We start from the raw sequence: 23,224 nt of genomic DNA, 5'->3' as shown, positions 1-23,224 counted from the left end.
TGGTGCACGGAGCCAAGTCTTGAACACCTCTTTTCAGGGGGAGTTGGATGCCTCAAAGTCTGACGAAAGCCCTGGACCCGTTTCTAGTGCACTTGCGCACACACCCTCACCTTGTTCACATCCGGGTAGGTTCATGGATTCCCCACCCTCACCAAGTCCAATCAAGAACCACCTGATGAGAGTGTGTGTTTTTTCGTGTTTTTTTTTTGTTTGTTTGTTTGTTTTTAAATGCAGCAGTTCCCCTCAGACCTCTTGACTCTGGACCTCTAGCAGGGAGGCCCCTCCAAGTCTGCACTTCAAGCTGTCTGGGTGAGCCCAACTGTAGCCCAGGTTCCCTTGAAGCGCAATCCCAGGACCTCCATCCAGGCATAGGCTGGGTTTATTTAAAAATGCCAATTCCCAGATCCCACCCAGATTTACAAATGGGGATCTGAGGGGGTGGGGCCCAGCAGTCCGCATTTTAAATTAGTTACACAGGTGGTTCTGAAGCACAATAAAGACTGAGAACTATTTCTCAGAATTACAGCTGGAAGACCTGTAAACAATTGCTAATTAACTAATCAACATTTCAAATGGAAGAGCACTCAGGGTGTCCACATTCCAAGGAATGGGGAGAGGAGCATGGGACACCCCCCCTCCAGTATCGACTTCCCTCCTCCACTTCCAGGTCCCTCTCCTTTCCTCACCCTCCCAACCACTTCCTCAACTGTCCCCTTAAGCACACTCGGGACTGCCAGTCGCTTCCCTCGCTAAATCTGTCATCTGTGTATATAGGAATGGGGGGAGGGCAATGATGGGTCTACAGAAGCAACCCCCACCCCCAAAAGCCCTATCCCACCCACCCTACCCTGTTTTACTCAGGTCTTTTTCGCCAACTTCCTTCTAACGTTGTACTTAGTTTGTTGTCCCTCCACCTTCTAGAACGGAAATTCTGCACAGGGGGTGGTTACTTTCAACAGCAGCCCTGACTTCCCAAGACTGCCTGGCAAAGGGTAGGTTCAGTAGGTTGAAGAGTGACCAAGTTTTGATCTAAGTGGCTGGCTGATACCAAACACTCTAAAAAGTAGTAGCTATCACCCTAATTTCCCTAAAAAGTGAGAAATTGAATACTTTAAGCTGCTTTTTACACCTGATTTATCTTTAGGAAACAAAGAGTGGGTTGGGGGGGGGGGAAACTTTTTAAATTTCCCATTATTGTTTAAAAGAATGGCCAGAGGGATCGTATCTAAGCTCAGCTGAGAGTGAACTTTTGTCGTTTTTCAGAAGAGGAAGAGCAAAATGTGATCGAAAAAATAAGGAATATGACTTCCTCTTCTACATTATAATGCACTCCCCCCACATGTCCTCAAAAGATGGACAGAGGTCACCCCAGCTCCAGGGACCCCACAAGCCTGATTCTCCCCAGTGAACAGCCTCTCACCAAACATTACTTACTTACTTACTTACTGAGTGCCAACTATATTCTAGGTGCCATGCTGGGGACACTTCATGGGGCAGCCAGCTTGCTGGGAACAGAGAACTCGGGGGATCCCAACGTAAGAAGGGACTGGGGGGAGATGTCCTGACCAACGCCTAGAGGGCAGAAGGCCTTGAGGGCAGAAGGTCAGGGAAGGCTTCCTGGAGGCAGCACCAACCGAGCTGGCCCAGAAAGATGAGTGAGCCAGGCAGAAGCACAGGAAAGTGCTGCTGCTGGTGGAAGGGACAGAGTCTGTCTACTCTGCAGATGGACCAGCAGCACCATTAGAAATGTGACTCCAAGGGACTTACCCTGGACTATGTATGGTCTTGAACTTGAGCAGTCAGGGGCCAGGGTCCAAGCTATTAACCACTCGCCCACTGAAGAGCCTTTCATCAAACAACTACTTACTGAATATTGCACTACCTGGAATGGAGAAGAGAAGAGGTAAGGCAAGGAGATAAGAAGTGGTGGGGGGAACTCCACTGAAGGGGTGGAGAGGAGCCATGAGTTAAAGACAAAGTCTGCACAGGCCTTCCATCCTGGGCCATCCCCCTCTGCCCTTCTATCAGCCCCTCCACCTCAGTCACTCAAATCCATGTACACTGGCCTTCTTGCTCTTCCACTCCTCTTCAAGGCCTGTGACCTGCTGTTCCCTTGATCTAGAACACCCTTCCCCAGTAGCCTGATCCTTCACCCTTCTTGGATCTTTGCTTAAATTAAATGTCCCTCTTCAGTGAGGCCTTCTGAAACCACCACCCCAACTGCTTCCCAGCAAGTACTCACTCGGGTTCACTTTTCTTAAACATTTGCTGCCACCCCAACACCCTAAATGCTTTACATATTTATTATGTTTACTGCCTGTTCCCACCAATACACTAGACTACAAACTCCACCTGGGTGATTTTTACATGTCTGGTTCTCCGCCGTATCCCCAGTCCTAGAACAGTGCTTGGCATGTAATAGCTCTTAATCATTATTTACTGAATGAATGAATAAGCAAACGAATGAATAATGCACAAATGAATAAATAGGAGGGGTGGTGCCATTTGCTGAGGTGAGCACCTGGAAGCAAGGCTGGGGAGAGAGGAGTGGACTTGGGATAAGCATTCGGGTGGCTGTGGGACAGCCGGGTGAACACCATGGATCTGATACCCCAGGCCAGACCATGTTGGCCTCTCTGAGGGCCATGTGGATGGTATAGTTCTTTTCTTGTTCTCTGTGGTCCACTCCAGACTGCTCCAGGGCAGGCAGAGAGAGGAGAACTTGCTGCTCCTGTTCTCCAAGCTTGCTGGGCCTCTGCCAACAGGGCCCCAGCCAGCGGCAGCCACATTACTGTCCTTCTATGGCCTGTTAGGCCCTATCAGCCCTAGAGGCCAGGCTCGAAGAGCCAAGGGGTTGTTTCCTCAGAGCCCCCCACCCTTCTAGTATGACTCCAGGGCTGGGAGCTCAGTTTCATCAAACAAACACCCCCTTTGTCATGTTCCTAGCCCCCAGAATCTGCATGGGAGGATCCCTCCACACCCGCCTTGGCTAATGGTACCCCCCTCTCCGCCAACAGTAGACTCCTCCCTACCTCCCCGTGCATATGCTACCCAACACCCCAGGCCCAGCTCCACCTGACTCCCCCTGTAAGAATCTTCGCCAGCTGCTCCAGCCCACACTGGTCTTACCCCACCTGGATTCTGAATGCGCCCATTGTCTGAAAACCTGGCATCTCAGCATTTTCTGACGCTCCTGGACATATCACCAAACCCCACCAGGACAAGAGAATCCTTGTGCCTGACACGGAGCACACAGTAGGCCCTCAAGCACTGTACTGAGGGGAACTTGGTCAGCTTCTAGGATATTTAACATACCTTCCTCAGGTTAAAGAGAATGAGGGGGAGAAGTTTAACCAGTGATGTGCAAAATTTTCCAGGACTTATTTATAAAGGACGTGCAGGCGATGATTACATTGTGCAGAACAATTCGTATTTCCATTTATGGAAAACTCTCATTTAAAAGAGGAAAAACCTTTGGGGCGCCTGGGTGGCTCAGTCGTTAAGCATCTGCCTTCGGCTCAGGGCATGATCCCACAGTCCTGGGATTGAGCCCCACATCAGGCTCCTCCGCTGGGAGCCTGCTTCTTCCTCTCCCACTCCCCCTGTTTGTGTTCCCTCTTTCTCTGCCTGTCTCTCTGTCAAATAAATAAATCTTTAAAAAAAAAAAAAAAAGAGGAAAAACCACAAACAGGGACACACATGTTCTGTGTTTAGAAAAATGTCTGGGGGGATATACACCAAATCGAGAAACAGCAGCCACCTGAGAAGAGGAGGGAATTTTGCAAGGTGTTTAAATTTTCTTTTATACATTATTCAGGCTTCCCTTGTAGAATTTACGTTTTATAATGGGGAATTTCAAAAATGTCCAAAAGTCGAGGAAACAGTATAATGAGTCCCACATATCCAGCACGCAGCACCAACAATACTTAACTCATGATTTCATGTATACCCCGACCCCCAACTCCTTACTCATCCCAGACACCTCCTTCCATTTGTAAATAAATCAGTGTCACCCACCGGAGGATTAAGACCGCTCCCCCACCTCAAAAAAATAATCCCTATCCACTACTACTGTTAAGGTTTTTAAAAACAAAATACTTTCTGTCCAATCCTGCTTGGTAGGGATCAAGGAAACTGTGGTGTGCACAGGTTTAAAACCTTCACCGCCCCCCCACCAAGTGATTAAGAAGAAACTTTAAGTAGAAGTTTAGAAAAGGAAAATATAATAATTAGCCTAAGAAGCTCGGAAATGGCGGTTTGCTAACTTGTCTCTTGCCACACTTCCCGGTTCAGATTTAAAAGGGAGCCCAAGGGCACCAATGACACCCCTTTTGTGCTAGGTTTCCAAGAGGGAGGGGATCTTGAAGCTTCATTTACCCCAAGGGCTCAAGCTGGTCAAAGACTTTGAAGGCTGCAGGGGGTGGACCTTGAGTCTCCTTTCTAGGCTAAAGTGAAGAATCTGGAATGCAGATATTCCCAGAAATGGAGCTGAGCACAGGTAAGGTAAGCTGGCCAAGTGCCTCTAGCTATGTGATCCTGGGCTGGTCAACAACATCCAGAGTCTTCCGTTTTATTATCGAATAATGGAACTGTCATACTACCTACCTGAAAGGTTAGTGTAGGGATTAAAAAATGAGATCCTACATCAACAGTGGAATAATCAATACATGGGTGCCATGATTACTACGGTATAGTTTAACAATATTACTATTCTGACACCTACCAGCTGTGTAACTCTGGCCCACTCAACGAACCTCACAGAACCAGTTAATTCATGTATAAACTAAGAAACCAGATGATTCTTGGGGTGCCTGGTGGCTCAATCAGGTTTGTGAGTTAGAGCCCCATGTTGGGTGGAGAGATTACTCAAAAATAAAAATCTTTAAAATAAATAAATATCTTTTAAAAGAAAGAAAGAAGAGAAGGAGAGAAAGAGAGAAAGAAAGAGAGAAAGAAAGAAAGAAAGAAAGAGAAAGAGAGAAAGAGAAAGAGAAAGAGAAAGAGAAAGAGAAAGAGAAAGAGAAAGAGAAAGAGAAAGAGAAAGAGAGAAAGAAAAAGAAAGAGAAAGAGAAAGAGAAAGAGAAAGAGAAAGAGAAAGAGAAAGAGAAAGAGAAAGAGAAAGAAAGAGAGAAAGAGAAAGAGAAAGAGAAAGAGAAAGAGAAAGAGAAAGAGAAAGAGAAAGAGAAAGAGAAAGAGAAAGAGAAAGAGAAAGAGAAAGAGAAAGAGAAAGAGAAAGAGAAAGAGAAAGAGAAAGAGAAAGAGAAAGAGAAAGAGAAAGAGAAAGAGAAAGAGAAAGAGAAAGAGAAAGAGAAAGAGAAAGAGAAAGAGAAAGAGAAAGAGAAAGAGAAAGAGAAAGAGAAAGAGAAAGAGAAAGAGAAAGAGAAAGAGAAAGAGAAAGAGAAAGAGAAAGAGAAAGAGAAAGAGAAAGAGAAAGAGAAAGAGAAAGAGAAAGAGAAAGAGAAAGAGAAAGAGAAAGAAAGAAGAGAAGGAGAGAAAGAGAGAAAGAAAGAGAGAAAGAAAGAAAGAAGAAAGAAAAAGAAAGAGAAAGAGAAAGAGAAAGAGAAAGAGAAAGAGAAAGAGAAAGAGAAAGAGAAAGAGAAAGAAAGAAAGAGGGGCACCTGGGTGTCTCAGTCGGTTGAGTGTCTGACTCTTGGTTTTGCTCAGGCCATGATATCAGGGTCCTGGGATGGAGCCCTACATCAGGCTGCCCCCCTCAGCAGGGAGTCTACTTGGAATGCTCTCCTTCCCTTTCCCTCTGCCCCTCCCCCTGCTCGATGGTGCAGTTGGTAGCATTAAGTATCTATACATACCTAATTCACGAAACACTGGGAAAATATATAAATAATACCAGTAGTTATGAAAGGGACTGAGCAGTTGGAATTCACAGAAAAAGCACCAGCTAGGTACAGGTAGTACAGAGGTGGTGACCTAAGCTTTGATTTAGCAGACCAGGGTTCAAATCACTGTCTGCCATTTCCCAGCTCTGTGGCCTTGGGCAAGTCACTAGTTCTGAGTCTCAGTTCTCTCCCCCGTAAAATAGAGGTAGCAGTAGTGTCACGCTCTTAGGAGGGCTGAACCAATGGTTGTGACGATAAATAAAGTGGCTTCATGATGGTGTAGCCGGCTGGCAGTGCTAGACTTGCAGACAAACAATTTGTGCTTGAATGGGTGTTGGATCAAGTATCTTAGATATGGGGAGGACAAGGAGCAAGGGGATGCAGCCTTTCCTCATCCTTAATCTTCCTCTCTGGCTCCTCCAGTCTCTAACATTTACACATTTTTTCACCCCCTTGACACAAATATAAAGCTGAAACATTTAATAATAAAAACTCGATACTTCAAAGCCTTTGTTATATGCCAGGCATTGAAAACGCTTCAGACATGCTAACTCACTGCATCCTCTCTGAACCCAGTGAGGCAGGAACTGCAAATTTATCCCCTTTTTACAGATGAGAGGACTGGGGCACAGAAGGGTTGAGTAACTTGCCCAAGGTCATGTGGCAAGTAAGAGCTGAGTCAGAATTTGAACCCGGACAATCCTGCTTCTCATACTGCCCTCCCCAAATCATCTTTAGTCCCGGAGGGGGCTCAAGGAGACTCTTTTCCTTTGCTTCACAGGATAAAAGAGAAATAAATGCTGAAGATTAAAGTCACAACTTTGACGTCAGAGCTCTGTTGAAACCGCCAGTGCAACCTCACACCTGGTAAGTGAAGTTCAGTTTCCTTGGTTGAACCACCTCCCAGGTATTTAATTCCCAAAGTTTTTACTCCCATGGTTTAGTTGAGAGGACTAGCAGAAAGGAGGAAGAAAAAAGAGAGACTTAATAACTAGATTCCAAAGTCCAAAGAAAAATCAGCACAATTTACATGAAAGTTCCCAAATCAAAGACTCTAATGACAAGCTCTGAAACACCCATCTGCGAGGCAGGCAAGAGCATTTCTCTATCAATGCAGACTTAAGTCAGAAGGGGCAGGAAGTACACCCACAAACTCCAATTTCTCCAGAAAGTTTAAGTCATTACAAGCCCAGGAGCTGAGGCAGTAATGAAATCGGCCACATGAACTTCACCAAGCAGCTGTGGAGCCCTGTCATTTCTGCAAAACCTCCGGCTCCTCGCTAAGAGGAAAGAGACCTGGGGCCGGTACCCTGGGATTTATGACTAAGAACAGGTACCGCAAGTCCCTGTTCTGGTGAGGGTGAGGTCACAGAGTGGATTCAGGCTGCTCCGGAGCACTTCACCAGGAGAGGCCACTCAGGCCGGTGACTCAGGGCTCCACCCTACCTGTCAATAAGCACCCGGGCTATTGTCCCATGGCTGACTCAAGCGGTGACGTTTTCTACAGAAAACGCACAACTTTTCCCACAAACAACTTGATCATCTTGTTCCCTTTTCAAACACTCCCACACAAGTGGGATGAAGAATTTGCGGGGGAGTTAGTCTGCAGCCTTTGAAAGTCCCCATACTTCATTCTGACTAAGAAGGTCTTGGGACACCGGTGTATGTGTAAATGCGCCTCCCCAACCCACACGCCCAAATGTGCTCAAGAGTCATGATGCCTTCAGGACAATCTCCTCCCTCTGCATGAAGAGGTTAAGAAAAACCAGATTTAGAGCCCTATTCCTCTCGGGCAATACACCAAGGGGCAGGTGGCATGGAAAGCGCATTAGATCCTGGTTTAAATCTGATACCCTTTAAAGGAGATGTAGTGACAATTAGCTCTCAGGATTATTCCTCTAGAAAAATACCTGCCCGAAGATTAACCTTTTTTCCCCCCCTCTGAGGTGTAGCTGACATACAATATATTCATTTCAGATGTACAACATAGTGATTTACATTTATACACAAAGAGAATAGTCTTTTTTTTTTTTAACAGAATAGTCTTTAAATGGCATCAATACAGACTTAAAACAATGTGGGAAGCCCACTCCCTCAAAGACCTAGTCCAATTCCAACACCTCTTGAGCACCTCACTTCCTTCAAGTCTTTACATAAATGTCGTTTAATGATGATTCCCCCAAACCCCTCCACTCCAACACTCTTAGTTCTATCCCCTTTCCTCCTGTATTTTTCTCCTTCCGCAGACCACCATGCTATCTCCTCCTGTCTCCTCTGATTAGAAGGGAAGCTACATAAGGGCAAGGATTTGGGGGTTTTGTCCCGTTATATCCTCAGTGCCTAGCTAAGCACAGTACTAGTGCTGACAGGTGCCCAACATGAATGTGTTCGGTGATCAGACAGAACACCGCTGTCTGGAAGGACTTCTCTCCCCCTGAGACCTTCAGAGCAGGAATTACCATCCTCCACACCTGGCCAATCACAGACCATCTGGTTAGTTGCCTTTTCCTGCTGTAAAGAGCACTGGCTTTGCTGTGCCCTGGAGTCCAAAAGCCACCAGAACACCCAGCCAGGCTCTCCTCTTTCCTGTCTGCCTGACCTCAACTAGCTTAGCCTCTCAGAGCTACGACGGTCACTTCTCACTGGCTGCTGAGGTTTAAAGGAGAGAGACAGCATATGGGAAGATCTGGACACAGTGTAAGTACCTGTCAGTGCAGTGTTGTTTTTGAGAATAGAGGATGAAATGATAACGATTTTTTCAGTAAGTATGTCTCAAATATTGCATGGGACATACTAATAAAAAATTAGTCACTATCTGAAATTCAAATATAACTGGGCATCCTGTATTTTTATTTGCTAGACCTGGCAGCTCTACACATTAGGTAGTTACCCTCCTGAAAACAGGGTGATGGATCTTACATGATGATTTCTAAGATACTGCCCTACAGTACCATCTCAGTATTTTTTTAAAGATTTATTTATAAATAAATATAATTTGGGAGAGAGCGAGCAAGTGAGAGCATAAGTGGGGGGGGGCAGGAAGAGGGAAAAGCAGACTCCTCACTAAGCAGGGAGTCGTTCCCAGGACCCCAGAATCATGACCAGAGCCGAAGGCAGATGCTTAACCAACTGAGCCACACAGGCACCCCACCTTCTCAACATGTACTGATTAGATGGATTTTGGAGTTGTGAGATTTGTATCTTGGCCGTGAGCTAATTAAGATGGCTTTATATTTGTCTTGGGGTTTTTTTTTGTTTTTTTTTTTTGCATCTCACAACAAGTTCCTTCCAGGCTTCTGTGCATTGCCAAGAATGAGAAGAATGGATACCATGTCTTAAAAAATTAATGGCCCTGAAGGATGCTGCAGACACCCAGGAAGAAGGTGTTGGGTGCATCTGGGAGTCTCACTCAGGGAAGGTGTTACCTGGACAATAGGAAAACAAACAGATGGCTCCGGCCGGCTCGGATCTCTGTTTAGATTTTGATCTGGTGCTTCCTTACACCAAGAAGTGTGGGGCAGAAAGGGCTCCTCTGACCTTTAGACTTTAGATTGCAAGCTGTTTTGTGACAAGACAATTAGGTAAGGTTACACTCAGGGTGTGCAGGGCTCAGAGAAGATGCGGAGTGCCAAGCACAGACACATGCCTGTGAATATCCCCTCCTCATGTCCTTCTATGGCTCATAGTGACAAAGTTCTCTCTTTTCTTTAAAACCAAAAGCACCCTGGAATAGTTTCTACATGTAAGAAATATGTACAGATGTATACATACACTCTGAAACGTCTTTTGTTCATTCAACAAACACTTACTGAGTACCTGTTATGTGCCAGGCATTGTTGTAGATGCAATATAGCCTGAACTAAACAAGATGAAATTCCCTGGCCTCCTGGAGCTTCTATTCTACTGGGAGGAGACAGAAAATGGACAGAAGAAATAACTGAAATACATAGCATGCTAGATGATGAAAAGTGCTATGGAGGAAAATAAAAAGGAGGAGGAAGGGGGCTGCTAGGAGAAGGGGTAACTATCTCAAATAGTTTCAAGGGTTTCAAGAAAGGCTTCACTGAGAGGGTGACATGTGAACAAAAACTTGGACCTAAATGAGTGAGACATGAGGTGTCTAGCTGGCTCAGTCAGCAGAGTAAGCAACTCTTAATCTCAGAGTCTTGGGTTCAAACCCCATGTTGGCCATAGAGCTTACTTAAAAATAAATAAAATAGGGGTGCCTGGGTGGCACAGCGGTTAAGCGTCTGCCTTCGGCTCAGGGCGTGATCCCGGCGTTATGGGATCGAGCCCCACATCGGGCTCTTCAGCTATGAGCCTGCTTCTTCCTCTCCCACTCCCCCTGCTTGTGTTCCCTCTCTCTCTGGCTGTCTCTATCTCTGTCGAATAAATAAAATCTTAAAAATAAATAAATAAATAAATAAATAAATAAATAAATAAATAAAATAGGTGAGTGAGCCATGCAGATATCAGAGAAAAATATTATAGACAGCAGTAATAGCCAGTGCAAAGGCCCTGAGGTAGAAGTGTGCCCACTACATTCTAGGTACAGTTAAGAAGAAATGACAGTAAGGAGTGTGGGAAGTGCTGGGGGGGTGCAGATCATGGAAGCTTTGCACATCATAGAAAGGACTTTGACTCACATTCTGTGTGAAATGGGAAGCCAATGGCAGATTTCTATTTTTAATTTTTTTAAAGATTTTATTTATTTGTCAGAGAGAGCACAACCAAGGGGAGTGGTAGGCAGAGCAAACAGAGGGAGAAGCAGGCTCCCCACTGAGCAAGAACCCCGATGTGGGACTTACTCCCAGGACCCTGGGATCATGACCTGAGCCTAAGGCAGTCACTTAAATGACTGAGCCGCCCGGGCGTCCCTAATGTTTATTTTTTTTAATTGAGGTGTAATTGACATACAGTTTATTAGTTTCAGGTGTGCAACATCCTATTCGCTATTTGTGGTAACTTAAATTTTAAAAACTATCACTCTTGGCTGCTGGATGGAGAGAAGACTGTTGGGGGGAGGGGCAGAGGAGACAGGGAGATCGAAAAGGAGGCTGTTGCAATCCAGGTGAAGACACTAAAACTTCTTTCGGGAAAACTCTTCTGGGAACAGAGAAGGTGTATGAGTGTGTCTGAATGCCAAACCACAGAAACAGGTGTTTTCCCTAGCCTTCAACTTGCCTAGGTACCATAAATCTAAAAGGCTTTCGGCTTGTTACAAGCTCTCCTAATTACAAAGCCCACTAATTATTATCTAGCCCTTGGCCAATTATCCCACAGGGTCCTGTGCTGGCCACTGTTTATGATTTTGCTCATGGTGAACAGGTTCAACACTTCCAGACAGGCTAGATCCCAGCAGTAACACCTGAGCTCACAGGGATCCAGGCCCAGATCTCTCTCACACCTTGCAAAGTCCCAGTTGGAACCTCAGTTAGTTTAGGACACTTTCCCTCCCAACCGCTAATTCTTTTTTTTTTTTTTTAAGATTTTATTTATTTATTCGACAGAGACAGAGACAGCCAGCTAGAGAGGGAACACAAGCAGGGGTAGAGGGAGAGGAAGAAGCAGGCTCATAGCAGAGGAGCCTGACGTGGGGGCTCGATCCCATAACGCCAGGATCACGCCCTGAGCCGAAGGCAGACGCTTAACCGCTGTGCCACCCAGGCGCCCCCCAACTGCTAATTCTGAATGCCAACTGAACTCCATTTTCAGAGACCCAGAAATTTGAAGACACTTCAGCTAGCATTTATTTGGAAGTGGAGGTAAAAGGGAAACAGTCTGGAAATTACCCACATATGAAAGACAAGAGGCCCTTGGAAAGCAAAATCAGCTGAATTCCAGCATCACAGTTAAAATTAATGAGATACAAAATGTATAAAGACATCTTTTCCAAGAAGAAGGAGGGAATTCTTTACCCTTAGAAAGGTGACTTAGATTCCACTGGAGATGCAGTTTGGCAACAGGGCACAAGAAGGGCACGATGAGAGCGTGGGTTTTGGAAGATAAAAGTACAGGACTGTCTCCCCACCTCTGCCACTTCCTGGGTCGGGGTGATAAGGAGGCTTTTTCACTGTCGACCACATGTTTTTTAATATATACATATTTTTTAACCGAGTGAATGATTTGTCTACTAAAAGAATAGAAGGAGGGGGAGAACAGAAGGAGAAAACCCACTGGCTGGCTCAGTGGATGGAACATGGAACTCTTTATATCAGGGCTGTGAGTTCAAGCCCCACGTTGGGCACAGAGATTACTTAAAAAACAAAACACAAAACAGAGAAAACCCTCTATTAACTGAAGACTAAATTCCAAGGCCCTGGGATAGCCTGGCTGCAGCCTACACAGGCCATCACATCCTGGGATCCTCTCCTGCGAGCTACCCTCCCTTGTCCAAGAAAACCCAGCTCCAGCCTGGCTCCTTTATGCCCTGCCATGCCTTTGGGTACCCCATTTCCAATTCCTGGAGAGCCTGTTCACCTTCTCTGTCTGGCTGAAACCCTCTCACTCACCAAAGTGACTGCTGAAAACTTCCCCACCACACAGCCCTTCTCAGAAGGTACTGAAATCACCCTCTGCAGGGGCCTCAGAGATTTCTGCATCTCCCTGAGAGCAAGGGCTGGGTCTTAAGTCAGTACCCCTAACACTGGCTACACAGTGGGGAGGTATGTGCACTGGCTGCTTCTCTGGGTCCCCTCATTCCTATCCCACTGATTCCATTCCACACCCACAGGGCACTCCTTTGCCAGCATGGCAGAAGGACCAGCCTTATTCCTTCTGGATCCACGGGTCCCTTGGATCCCTGGCCTTACTTAAGCTGGACAATCAGATGTTCATACCCCAGCTGGCACCAGGTATTTACTTATCAAACATTTCTGACCTAGCTACTGGAGTTGTCCAGAGCAACGAATCTGGTGGCAGCAGTGGACACCTGGGGGGGCTTTCAAAAATGCCATATCCAGAACCCCACTCTCAGAGAATGGAGCTCAGTGAATTTGCAGGAGGACAAATCTGCATCTTTGAAGTGTTCCAGGTCATTCCACACTTAGCCGTGCAGGTGAGCTGTACTCTTGGGGGCTGGGGCTGAGCATTTTTGGAAATGGGGAAACAGTATCCTAAAACATATGTATTACGAAATAATTTTATTTATTTTTTAAAGATTGAAAGCCCCAACGTGGGGCTCAAACTTCCAACCCAAGATCAAAAATCACATGCTCTACCTACTGAGCCAGCCAGGTGCTCCATGAAATAATTTTCAAAACTAGACAGAAGGGGTGCCTGGGTGGCTCAGTCAGTTAAGCATCTGCCTTCGGCTCAGGATGTGATCCTGGGGTCCTGGGGTGGAAGGGTCCTGGGGTGGAACCCATGTCATCAGGCTCCCTTCCAGGGGGGAGTCTGCTTCTCCCTCTCACTCTTCCCCTCCCCCCATGCTCGCTCACTCTCTCTCAAATAAATAAAATCTTTAAAAAAAAAACACACTATAGACAGAGGCTAGCAATTTCAAGGTCATTTTGATTTTCCCATCCCAGCTGCTCCTTGTGCCACTCCTCCCATTCCAATTGCAAACAATATTCATGAGCAGGTCCACAGGCAGTCCCACCCAGGTACACTGCACAGTGGCAAGCAAGAAAACGCTGCAGAATTGCCTTTCCTAGCAAATGGCACTTTGGTCTAGTCACTGTTTGCAGAGCAGTGTTTGCTTTAACACAGAAGCAGGGAGAGTGAGGAAACTGGTTTGGCCGGTTTACTCGGTGGGAAGGAACAGAGCAAAATGTTTGAACCAAAGGTAAAACACAGGGTAGAAACTCAAACAGAAAGCACCAAATACACCAGGGGCTTTAATATTTAATATTCATTGAGTACCTGGTACTATTATGCCCATTTTTACAGATGAGGAAACTAAGGCTTAGATGGTAAAGTCCTTGGCCAACAATCCCTCAGGTGGGCAAGGGGTTTGTTTCCCTAGGTTTCAATCTAGGCAGTCTGACTCAAGAAACTTCTGATGGAAATGTGCCTGGGGGGGGGGGGGATTGGGGGTAGATAAGAGGAAGGAAAGGGAAGAGGAAATGTGCAAAAAGAGGGTGGCTAAAGCTCTCCCCAAGGTAGCAAGCCTGAGCTGAGGTGTATAAAAGGTAAACTTAAATTAGCAAGAAAAGAGGGAAACAGAGACAGAAAAAGGAAGAAAGCCTACTAGGAGAATTTCTTTTAGTTGACCAAAGATGAAAAACACTTAAAAATGACTACCTTTCCCCTTCCAGATTCAGGTTTGAGGGCTCCCGCCTCTGTGCTCTGCCTCTCAGAGAGAAGCACTCAGCACACTGTATCCCTGGGACACTCTTATCAAGGTAGCCCAGTTTCCAGAACCACTGAACAAGCAGGCAGCCCTCACAGGAGTCTTAGAAAGTTCACAGACTCACCTCTAACCAGTCCATTTGGACTGGCCTGAGGCCAACGAGTTTGAGAGGGGACCAAAAAAAAAAAAATGTATGTGGGATAATAAATATTTATTAATTCATTTGTTTAAAATATCTGAGTGCATGGGGTGCCTGGGTGGCACAGCGGTTAAGCATCTGCCTTCGGCTCAGGGCGTGATCCCGGCGTTATGGGATCGAGCCCCACATCAGGCTCCTCTGCTATGAGCCTGCTTCTTCCTCTCCCACTCCCCTGCTTGTGTTCCCTCTCTCGCTGGCTGTCTCCATCTCTGTCAAATAAATAAATAAAATCTTAAAAAGAAAAAAATCTGAGTGCCTACTCTGTCCCTAAGAAATATGAGGCACCACCTAATGAATCTTTCATGTTTCTTTACCTCATCTCACTTGCTTTATGTTCAGCCCACATCTGCTTTATTCATTCCTGTAGCCCCAGAGTCTAGCCCAGTGCTGGCACTCTTACTTGTTGCCTAGCCAAATAAACGAAGAGACACATTTAAGTCTCACAACAAACCGCTAAGTATTATTGCCCCCGCCATTCACAGGTGGGGAAACCGAGGTTCACTGAAGTAAAGTGATTTACCCAAGGTCACATAGCTAGGAGCTGAAAGGCAACCTGGATCTTCTTCTTTTAAGATTTTATTTATTTACTTGAGAGACAGACAGAGAGAACAGGTGGGGGGAGGGGAGAAGGAACAAGCAGACTCCCCGCTGAGTGTGGGCTGGGCTAGATCCCAACCCAGGGATCAGAACCTCAGCTTGAAGTCAGACACTTAACTGACTGAGCCACCCAGGCACCCCAAACCTGGATCTTTCAGGTGCTTACTCAAACTACCCTGACCAGCCATACAGACTTCATTCCCCTCCTTGAAAGCCCAAAGCCCTAAAGGGAGATGGGAGTTGAGGCAGAGTGGAAACCCAGAAAGTCTGAACTGTGACAGGTGCCTCTCAGGGATTTTAGGGTTTTGGCAGCTCCTGGGAGATGTGAGAGCTGATTGCTTCAGCATCTGGCTTATCTGGGGCTACGCTTGGAAGGGAATGTGTAACAGACACCAAGATGAGCATTTCGGAAGAAAAGACTCACCCAATATAAAGCCCTGGAGAGCAAAAAGGGATTTCCATAACCACCTGGCAGAGGCATGGCAGGTCCGACAGGCCCCAAGAGGGAGCCAGGCAGACTTCCTTACCTAGGAAGTATGTAAGGAAGCCTCCGCTTCTCCCTGACACAAAGGAGACCCAGGTCTCCTTCCTCAGTGAGCTCAGCCCAAGCCTTATCAAACAGATGTGAGTAATGGGGAAGTGAGTCTGAGGGGCGGGAGAGAGGGGATCTGATGATGTAAGGGAGATCCCAAAGCAGGTTTCTGTAACTGTTTTTTATTTAAGCACAGTTTAATTAGGAGATCTGCACACTGTTTCTACCACCTTTCAGCACATCTTTTAGAAAGGGGAAATGGATGTATTTAATCCACACAAGTGGGTGCTTGTGAGCTAGGTCAATTCATCAAGCAGCCAGAGCTCAAACCCAAAACATAAACCCTGTTTACCCAAAACCAGGTGGTGGAGGAAGCAAGAAAGGAAGCCGTCAGTTTAAAAGGCTGCCTTTTTCCCTCCATACCTCGATCAACTTAAAGCTGAGGGCACTACAAGGCTACTTTTTAGATCCCAAACTGTCTAATAGCCTGGGTTTCTCAAGCCAGTTTGTGCTAGGAAAAAAGAAAAATAATCAGAAACTCTAGAGAACCGGCTTACCGTTGATTGTTTTTTAAAACATTCTCCATTCTAGAACCTGAAGAGAAACCAATGAAATAAATACAAGGCTGAGACTGTGGGGTGAACCATCTCACAGAAGACAACCTTCACCCCAGCAAAACACTGCAGGGTACCCTCAGTTTGATCAAACCCTATTTTCCCTCCATTTCCTTGGACTGTCTGAAGAGTGAGGCTACGACCCTAACTCTCCTAGCTGCCTTTTTAAAATCAGAAAGCCAGTTCCTTTGAGGTCACATGTGTGATTTTGCCAGAAGGGCACTTCTATCCTGGGATAATTGGGGAATTGTACACGGACTGGTAGGAAAGCCCAAAACAGTGAAATGTCAGAAAATTTGTTGAGTGGGGTGGGTCTTGGATACAAAGAAACTGAAACCAGCCACCTGAGGAGCTCGCAGAGGTGGCCTCTCCCACCAAGATCACCCACCACAGACCCCTTGCACTTTCCACCTGGTCTGACCCATCTCCATCACCACCTCTCCTCTCCTCAGGGTCTTGCCATATCAACATCTCCACTCTCTCAGGCACACAGTGAAGACGACATCTACTTCACAGTGGACACTAATTCTCCAAAGCCATCTTCCCCCCCCCTCAAGATTATTAAGAAGGGGAAAGAAAAAGGAGAAAGCCCAGGTGTGTATCTCTGAGCAGATTACTAAATTGCTTTATGTTTCCATTTCCTCACCTGCAAAAATCAACAGAAAAATGGTGCCTACCCTCATAAAGCAAAATTAGGTAGAAGGAAGCACTTGCCCCAAAGTCTGGTTCAAAAGGAATAGGTGCCGCTATTAATAATAACGGTAATATTTATATTATGTACTAATATTATTGGCCAGACTAACCCACCTATGAAGCTACCAAATGTCCTGGTGCAGGAAAACAAAGTGACCAGCGCTTGTCTTGGAACACCGCCATACAGACACGCACTCACACTCCCAGTTTCTAACCCCTGCCTCAATTTTCAAGGCTGGGTCAACTTTGTCTCCTCCAAGAAGCCAGTCCTCACTGCCCACTGATAGCCATGAAAACATCCCATGCCACCCACATTCTTTGGCACCTAAATGCCCATGTCCCACAGTGCCCTCTAAGTGGGTTCTGGGGCATTCTCCATAATCTGCTGGAATGGGACATACCAACAGGAGGCTGGAGTGTCCCTGTATCTGTTCAATTCATCCCTGGGTGCCCAGCACAGAGCTAGGCAGAGGGTCAACCATCGACTAATGGTGGACCCACTGCAAAATCAGACAAACACTTCCTTTCTGACTCAGTAGAGAGCTCCACAGAACACAGGCCCCAGAAAAGCAAATACGTTTGATCAATGAAGCTGCAGTTTCTGTTTAAAAAAAAAAAAAAAATGCCGCCCACTGTTGGAACAACTTCCAAAATTCAAAAAATCTTCACATAACAGCATAATTGCTGCAGTTTTCACGTGACCAAAGACTGGGAGAATAAATGCAGTGAATTCCCTCTGGGAATCGTGGGTGAACTCTCACTGTAAAAAGTGTTTTAGAGTTATAATACTCGCCCCATCAACTAAGATCAAGAGGAAGGAGAAGTCGTTTGGTAGGAAAGAAGCATCTGGGAGTCAGTGAAACCAGAAGAGAAACCAAGCGTCCCTTGCTCTCTCTCTCCTGGGGAACAGTGAAGTACAATACAGCAACCTTCTAGAATCCTGATTATCACAGTGATATGGCCCAGAAACACATTGCTTGCCTTTTCATTCCCTGAGTCAGAGCTACCGGGCTTTTTTAAAAAACCATTATTCCTTGGGGGAATAGTAACTGTATGGAAATGTTTTCACCTCTTTGAGCAAATGCCACAACCTGATAACCAAGAGAGGGCACCTCATAACTGAGATGGTGCAGAATGGGGCCTGAGAGTCAGGCCTCCTTTAAATTCCTGCTCTGCTGACCTTGGGCAAGTGGACTCCACCCTCTAAGCTTCCATTTCCTTATCTACAAAAGGGGAATTACTGAGTCCCCTCCACCCAATACAGCCTGAAATGACAGATCGTCTCTCAAGCGGTCAGGACAATACGAGACACGTTAAAGGCTTCTAAGTAAATGTCCCCTCCCCAACGTCACCATACGAGGATAGCCCTCTCAACCACAGTGCTCAACTATGGATAAAGTTTAGATCCCTACATCTGTGTAAATTCCAAAGGGATATTTTTTGAACCAGGAAAAAGGGGCTTTGCCCAGGCGCGTGGGAGTGCAGACCCTTCCTACTCCCACCGCACGCGGCTCAGGACTCACCTCTGCCCAGGACTCGGCCTCTCTCCAAATGTCGCCGGGGCACTGTGAACGTGTAGCTGTCAGCGCCAAAGCCAGGACGGCAGGGCTCCGGCTCCTGGCATAGCCATGATGAGACCTGGAGTAGGGGAAAGGTATGAAACCAGAGTGACCTGGGGGGGGGGGGGGGTTTCCCCCCNCACACCGAAACCAACTGCGCCTCCCCTCCCTCGCTCCCAGCGTCGGCGTTGCAGGAGGGAGCCACCCTCACCTCCAACCCCCAGGGCAAGCAGCCACGCCAAACTCTTTCATTCCGAAACCTGCTGCCGCCAGGCCCCCAGGTACTCCCGGGAGAGGAGGCTGCTGGGTCAGCTCCTCCCCACCAAGCACCCCTTTCCTTCCCGTCTCCTTTTTCATTCCACTGGAGGCATCTTTACTCTTCCCCACTTCACTTTCCACACACCGGGAACGCCCCCACTCCTAAGTCTACCTCCTCACAAGGAGGGGCGCTCAACACCTTTTGAGCCCTTTATTATCCCAGGGGCGCCTCCATACCTGTTTACCCTTTCTTTACACAGCAGGTGCCTTTATTTCTACTGATTTCCCTTTCCTTACCTCAGGGGTCGTCCCCACTACTCCTGGCTCCCCTTGACTTGCACCGGGACTCCCCTTTTCTGTATCCCAACCCCCCACGACCCCCACTGCCCGCCCCTAGCCCGTACTGCGGCCAGCCCGGGGTCCCCCGAGCCCTCAGGGAGGCTCGTCCCCCACACCTCGAGTACTTACGCGAGTGGGCGAAAGCGAGCTCGCTCTCCACCCGCTCCCACTCCCACCTCCGTGGAGCACAAGAGCGCGACGCAGCTTCCAGGCCGTTCTTGAAACTAAACTTTCTTGGAAGAAGACGGTGCGACAGGAGGGAGGAAAGGCCGATGATAGAGAGGAAGGGGGCCGGCGCGCGTGATGGTCGGGGCCGGAAGACGTCCCCCGCAAAGCCAGGGGACGCTACGTACCTGTAGCAGCAGCAGGAGCGCGGAGACACTAGGGTACCGAGGGCCCATGGCGGGCCGAGCAGGGGTCGGGTCCTGCGGAGCTTGGCGGGGCGACAAAACAGCTGGACTTCCGCGAACTCACAGGTGCTCGGCAGTTCCCGAGGCCAATGAGCGGGGCTGCGTCCGGGCAGCCAGGTGAGCCTGGAAGGCACCGCCCCCGGCACCGCTGATTGGCTGAGGCTACACCTGCGGCCCACAGCCAATGAGCGGCGGGGCTCGGCCTTGGCCTACTCCGCCGACTGCGGGCGGAGTGCCCGCCCCCGTTCCCGCCTCGCCCCCGTTCCCGCCTCAAGCCTCTGGCGCCCAGTGACCCAATACCGGCAGTTGCTAGAATCAGGATGTGTAATAGGGGTTCCTCGATTCCTGTTACCTCCAAGTTCCCTCCCAGCCTCCCGGTGCCTCACAAACACCTGGGGACAGAAAGGAATTTACTCTTTATGTAGTTTTGTCGTCTTCTTTTTTTTTAAGTAGGCTTTGCCATCACGGCAAGAGTCATTCCTACCAACTGAGCCAGCCAGGTGGCCCACTTAGCTGTGTCTTTTTTGGGGGGTGGTTTTTTGTTTGTTTGTTTGTTTGCTTTTTTGGGGGGGGGAGAGAAGGAGAAGCAGGCTCCCTGCTGAGCAACCAAGGAGCCCGATATAGAGCTCCCTTAGGCCCAGGATCCTGGGATCATGACCTGGGCCTAAGGGAGACACCTAATCAACTGAGCCACTCAGGCGGCCCGCCCTCTGCTTTTTAAAAAAGATGTATTTATTTATTTGGGGGGGAGAGAGAGAGCACGCGAGCACTCGCACGAGCGCACAGCGGGGAGGGGCAGAAGAAGCGGGAGATAGAGTCCCAATAGAGTCCCAAGCAGGCTCTGCGCTAAGCACGGAGGCGGGGCTCGATCTCATGACCCTGAGATCACCACTTGAGAGGAAACCAAGAGTTGGTTGCTTAGGGGGAGTAGCTTAGGTCGCTTACGACTGAGCCGCCCAGGCGCTCCTAGTCCTGTCCTTTTAACTGCTGGTCTCCATAGATTGTGAGTATGCAAATCAATCCACTGGGTAGGACCCACCTTTCAAACCCCAGTTTCTCCACCTTTCAAATGGGAACAATAATCACGAACTCCTTCCTGTGTTGTGAGGTTGCCATACAATTAATAAGACCAATGTTTCCTGTGCCATAAAAGCTCTATACGGATGTGACAGGTAAAAATAGCAACAGTAGGTGCAGCGTGCTGAAAGTTACTGTGCCAGGCTCTATGCTAAACATTTAACATGGACCCTCTCATTTAATATTATCTCAAAACAACGGAAGAGCTGTTGTTATTCCCATTTGATAGACGCGTAACTGACGCATAAAGAATTAGAGGCCAGTGGGAGGTGGTGGAGGACTGGAACCCACCCCACTCTGATTCCAGGACCCTTCGTTCCATTACCTTCACCTCATGTAGACTCCAGATCATCTAGGAGCTGGAGCTGTAGTTTTCAATCTGTCCTTCGATGTTGACCTGGAAAAGACCCTTTAAAGATCATTCAAACCTGTTATCGGCAAATTAAGTTCCAATGTCCCATAGCAAGTCAATATCAAAGCCAAGACTACTGCCTAAAATCTCCTGATCCCCAGATTGGGGCTCTTAACGCCACACTATTGTCACCACTTCCTTCTCTACAGAATTCTGTCCTTAGGAAAATAATTTTAGAGTCAAAAAAAGAAGGGGGGGGGCGCCTGGGTGGCACAGCGGTTGAGCGTCTGCCTTCGGCTCAGGGCGTGATCCCGGCGTTGTGGGATTGAGCCCCACATCAGGCTCCTCCGCTGTGAGCCTGCTTCTTCCTCTCCCACTCCCCCTGCTTGTGTTCCCTCTCTCGCTGGCTGTCTCTATCTCTGTCAAATAAATAAATAAATTCTTTAAAAAAAAAAAAAAAGAAGAGGGGGCGCCTGGGTAGCGCAGTCGTTTGGCTCAGGGCGTGATCCCGGCGTTCCGGGATGGAGTCCCACATCGGGCTCCTCTGCTATGAGCCTGCTTCTTCCTCTCCCACTCCCCTGCTGTGTTCCCTCTCTCGCTGGCTGTCTCTCTGTCAAATAAGTAAATAAAATCTTAAAAAAAAAAAAAAAAAGACGTGCAAATGTTAGGTCAGATAACTTCTCTGTCTGCCTGCCAGGGGCGAGCCGCATGTGTGTGGTTTGGCTACCCTGACAAGGACACTATGTTTCCCTTCACCCCCCAAGCATGCTCAGAACTAGGAAACACTGTGTGGAGTAAACTGCTCACCAGCTGCATGACCTTGGGCGGCTAGGTGCTCTAATCCATATAAATGGGTCGATGGGAGCTATGCAAGAAAATCACTAAACAGAATACTTGGCACCTGGTAGTACCCGCTCAGTAAATGTTTGGTGTGTTGGTTGTTCTTTGGAAGGGATCACTCCCTTTCCCCCATCCTCATGGGGAAGACTATGTTTAGAATACTTCACCCAGAGCTTAAGGTGGATCTGAGCTCACTGAGGCTACTTTCTCAACCCATAGGAGAGGTGTTGTTGTAAACCAAGACAGTGTTTTGAATCAACCCAGCCCCCGTCCCCCGCCTGTCCCCTCAGTTTAATGGGTTTCCCCACCTGTCCCTTCAGTTTTAATGGGTTTCTGAGTACATGCCCAGGCCATTTGGATTTCTGCATTTTGGCTCTTTCTGCCTCTTAACCCACCAGGAGGCTCACAGGAAAAGGGCTCCAGTATTTCCTTTCCCACTGAGCCTCCTGCCTGACTGTGCATTAAACAAGATAATGGAAATACAGAAAGAGGCGTTTCCCCCACGGGGCCACTTGTCCGTTTATTTTTTTTCTCCCAGTTATGTAAAAATACATATTTTATACCATTGCTCGGCCCAGGGAGCCTTTAGGGCTTTGCTTTTCTCCACCCAGCAAGCCCTGGCCTTGTAACTCTGAAGCGACTCTCATCGACTCTTCCATTACACTCTGATAATTCAATAAAAATGATTTTAGAAAACAATTAGGGGCAGTGAAGACAGGTCGGCATGATGCTCTCTTCAGACTTCTCAGCAAGTCCTTCAAGCTCCAGGGAACAGTCATGAAGGGCTGCTGGCTCTCAGCTGTCCGGAGTGAGGAGGGAACACTCAGGAGGTTGGAGGTGGAGCACTGAGTGACTATGGCCCTTGGTGAATTGCCTCAGTTTCCTCTTCCATCAAAAAATATTTCCTCTGGGGCACCTCGGTGGCGCAGTCTGTTGGGTGCCTGACTGTTGGTTTCAGCTCAGGTCATGATCTCAGGGTGGTAAGATCGGACCCTGCATGGGGCCCTGCACTCAGCACAGTCTGCTTAGGACTCTCTCTTCCCCTTCCTCTGTCCCTCCTCCCTCTAAAATAAATAAATAGATCTATTTTTAAAAAAAAGGATTCCTCATTGTAAGGATCAAAGGAGCTGATGTTTGGCTATGCTGCTGATGCTCTTTGACCTCAAGTTGATGGCGGCTTCACATTCCCCTCTACCTGGGGAGGAGGTAGCATGTCACTTGATCCTTTCCAGTCTCAGTTTCCTCATCCATAAAATGGGATGCTAATAGCACTTAATTCACAAGATTCTTGTAAGTGCTCCATAAAGTTAGCTTTTAGCATTCTTGGCTCAAGACATACCCTTCCCAGTTCTAGGCCAAATTGTGAGCCCCTACGAAGCCTCCCCACCCCCAGGCTCTGCTTTCCCCAGTGTCACCATTAAAATCCCTTAGGCTACGTCTGGCTGCTGCCCGGGAAAAGCTCTTTGACACTGGCTGGTTAGTCTTTTCAACCTTCCCAAGGGTGATTTGCATTTTAAAGAGGGCTCTAGGGCGTGCTTCTTTCAAAGGAATGAGAACTTAGGAGCCAGTAAACTCTGCCCAGGATTCTTAAAGTGGTGTCCCTGAATGGGCTTCTGGGAGGTCC

General features: G+C 47.6%; 1 protein-coding gene across 1 annotated transcript in view; it reads right to left on the bottom strand.

The window, feature by feature from the left end:
* CDH1 (cadherin 1) overlaps nucleotides 1-20,969 on the bottom strand; it is a 79,267-nt gene extending 58,298 nt beyond the window's left edge. Inside the window, exons 1-3 of the mRNA XM_002923207.4 lie at nucleotides 20,734-20,969; nucleotides 19,275-19,454; nucleotides 18,289-18,403 (exon numbers count right to left, since the gene is read on the bottom strand). Of these exons, the coding sequence (XP_002923253.1) occupies nucleotides 18,289-18,403; nucleotides 19,275-19,322 (163 nt within the window). The 5' untranslated portion in view covers nucleotides 19,323-19,454; nucleotides 20,734-20,969. The remainder of the gene's footprint in view (nucleotides 1-18,288; nucleotides 18,404-19,274; nucleotides 19,455-20,733) is intronic.
* Between the last annotated feature and the right edge of the window lie 2,255 nt (nucleotides 20,970-23,224).

This window comes from Ailuropoda melanoleuca, chromosome 12 (assembly GCF_002007445.2).
Source record: "Ailuropoda melanoleuca isolate Jingjing chromosome 12, ASM200744v2, whole genome shotgun sequence".
Lineage (NCBI taxonomy): Eukaryota > Metazoa > Chordata > Mammalia > Carnivora > Ursidae > Ailuropoda > Ailuropoda melanoleuca.
The sequence above is the reverse complement of the archived record's forward strand: the minus strand, read 5'-3'. Positions and strand labels throughout refer to the sequence as shown.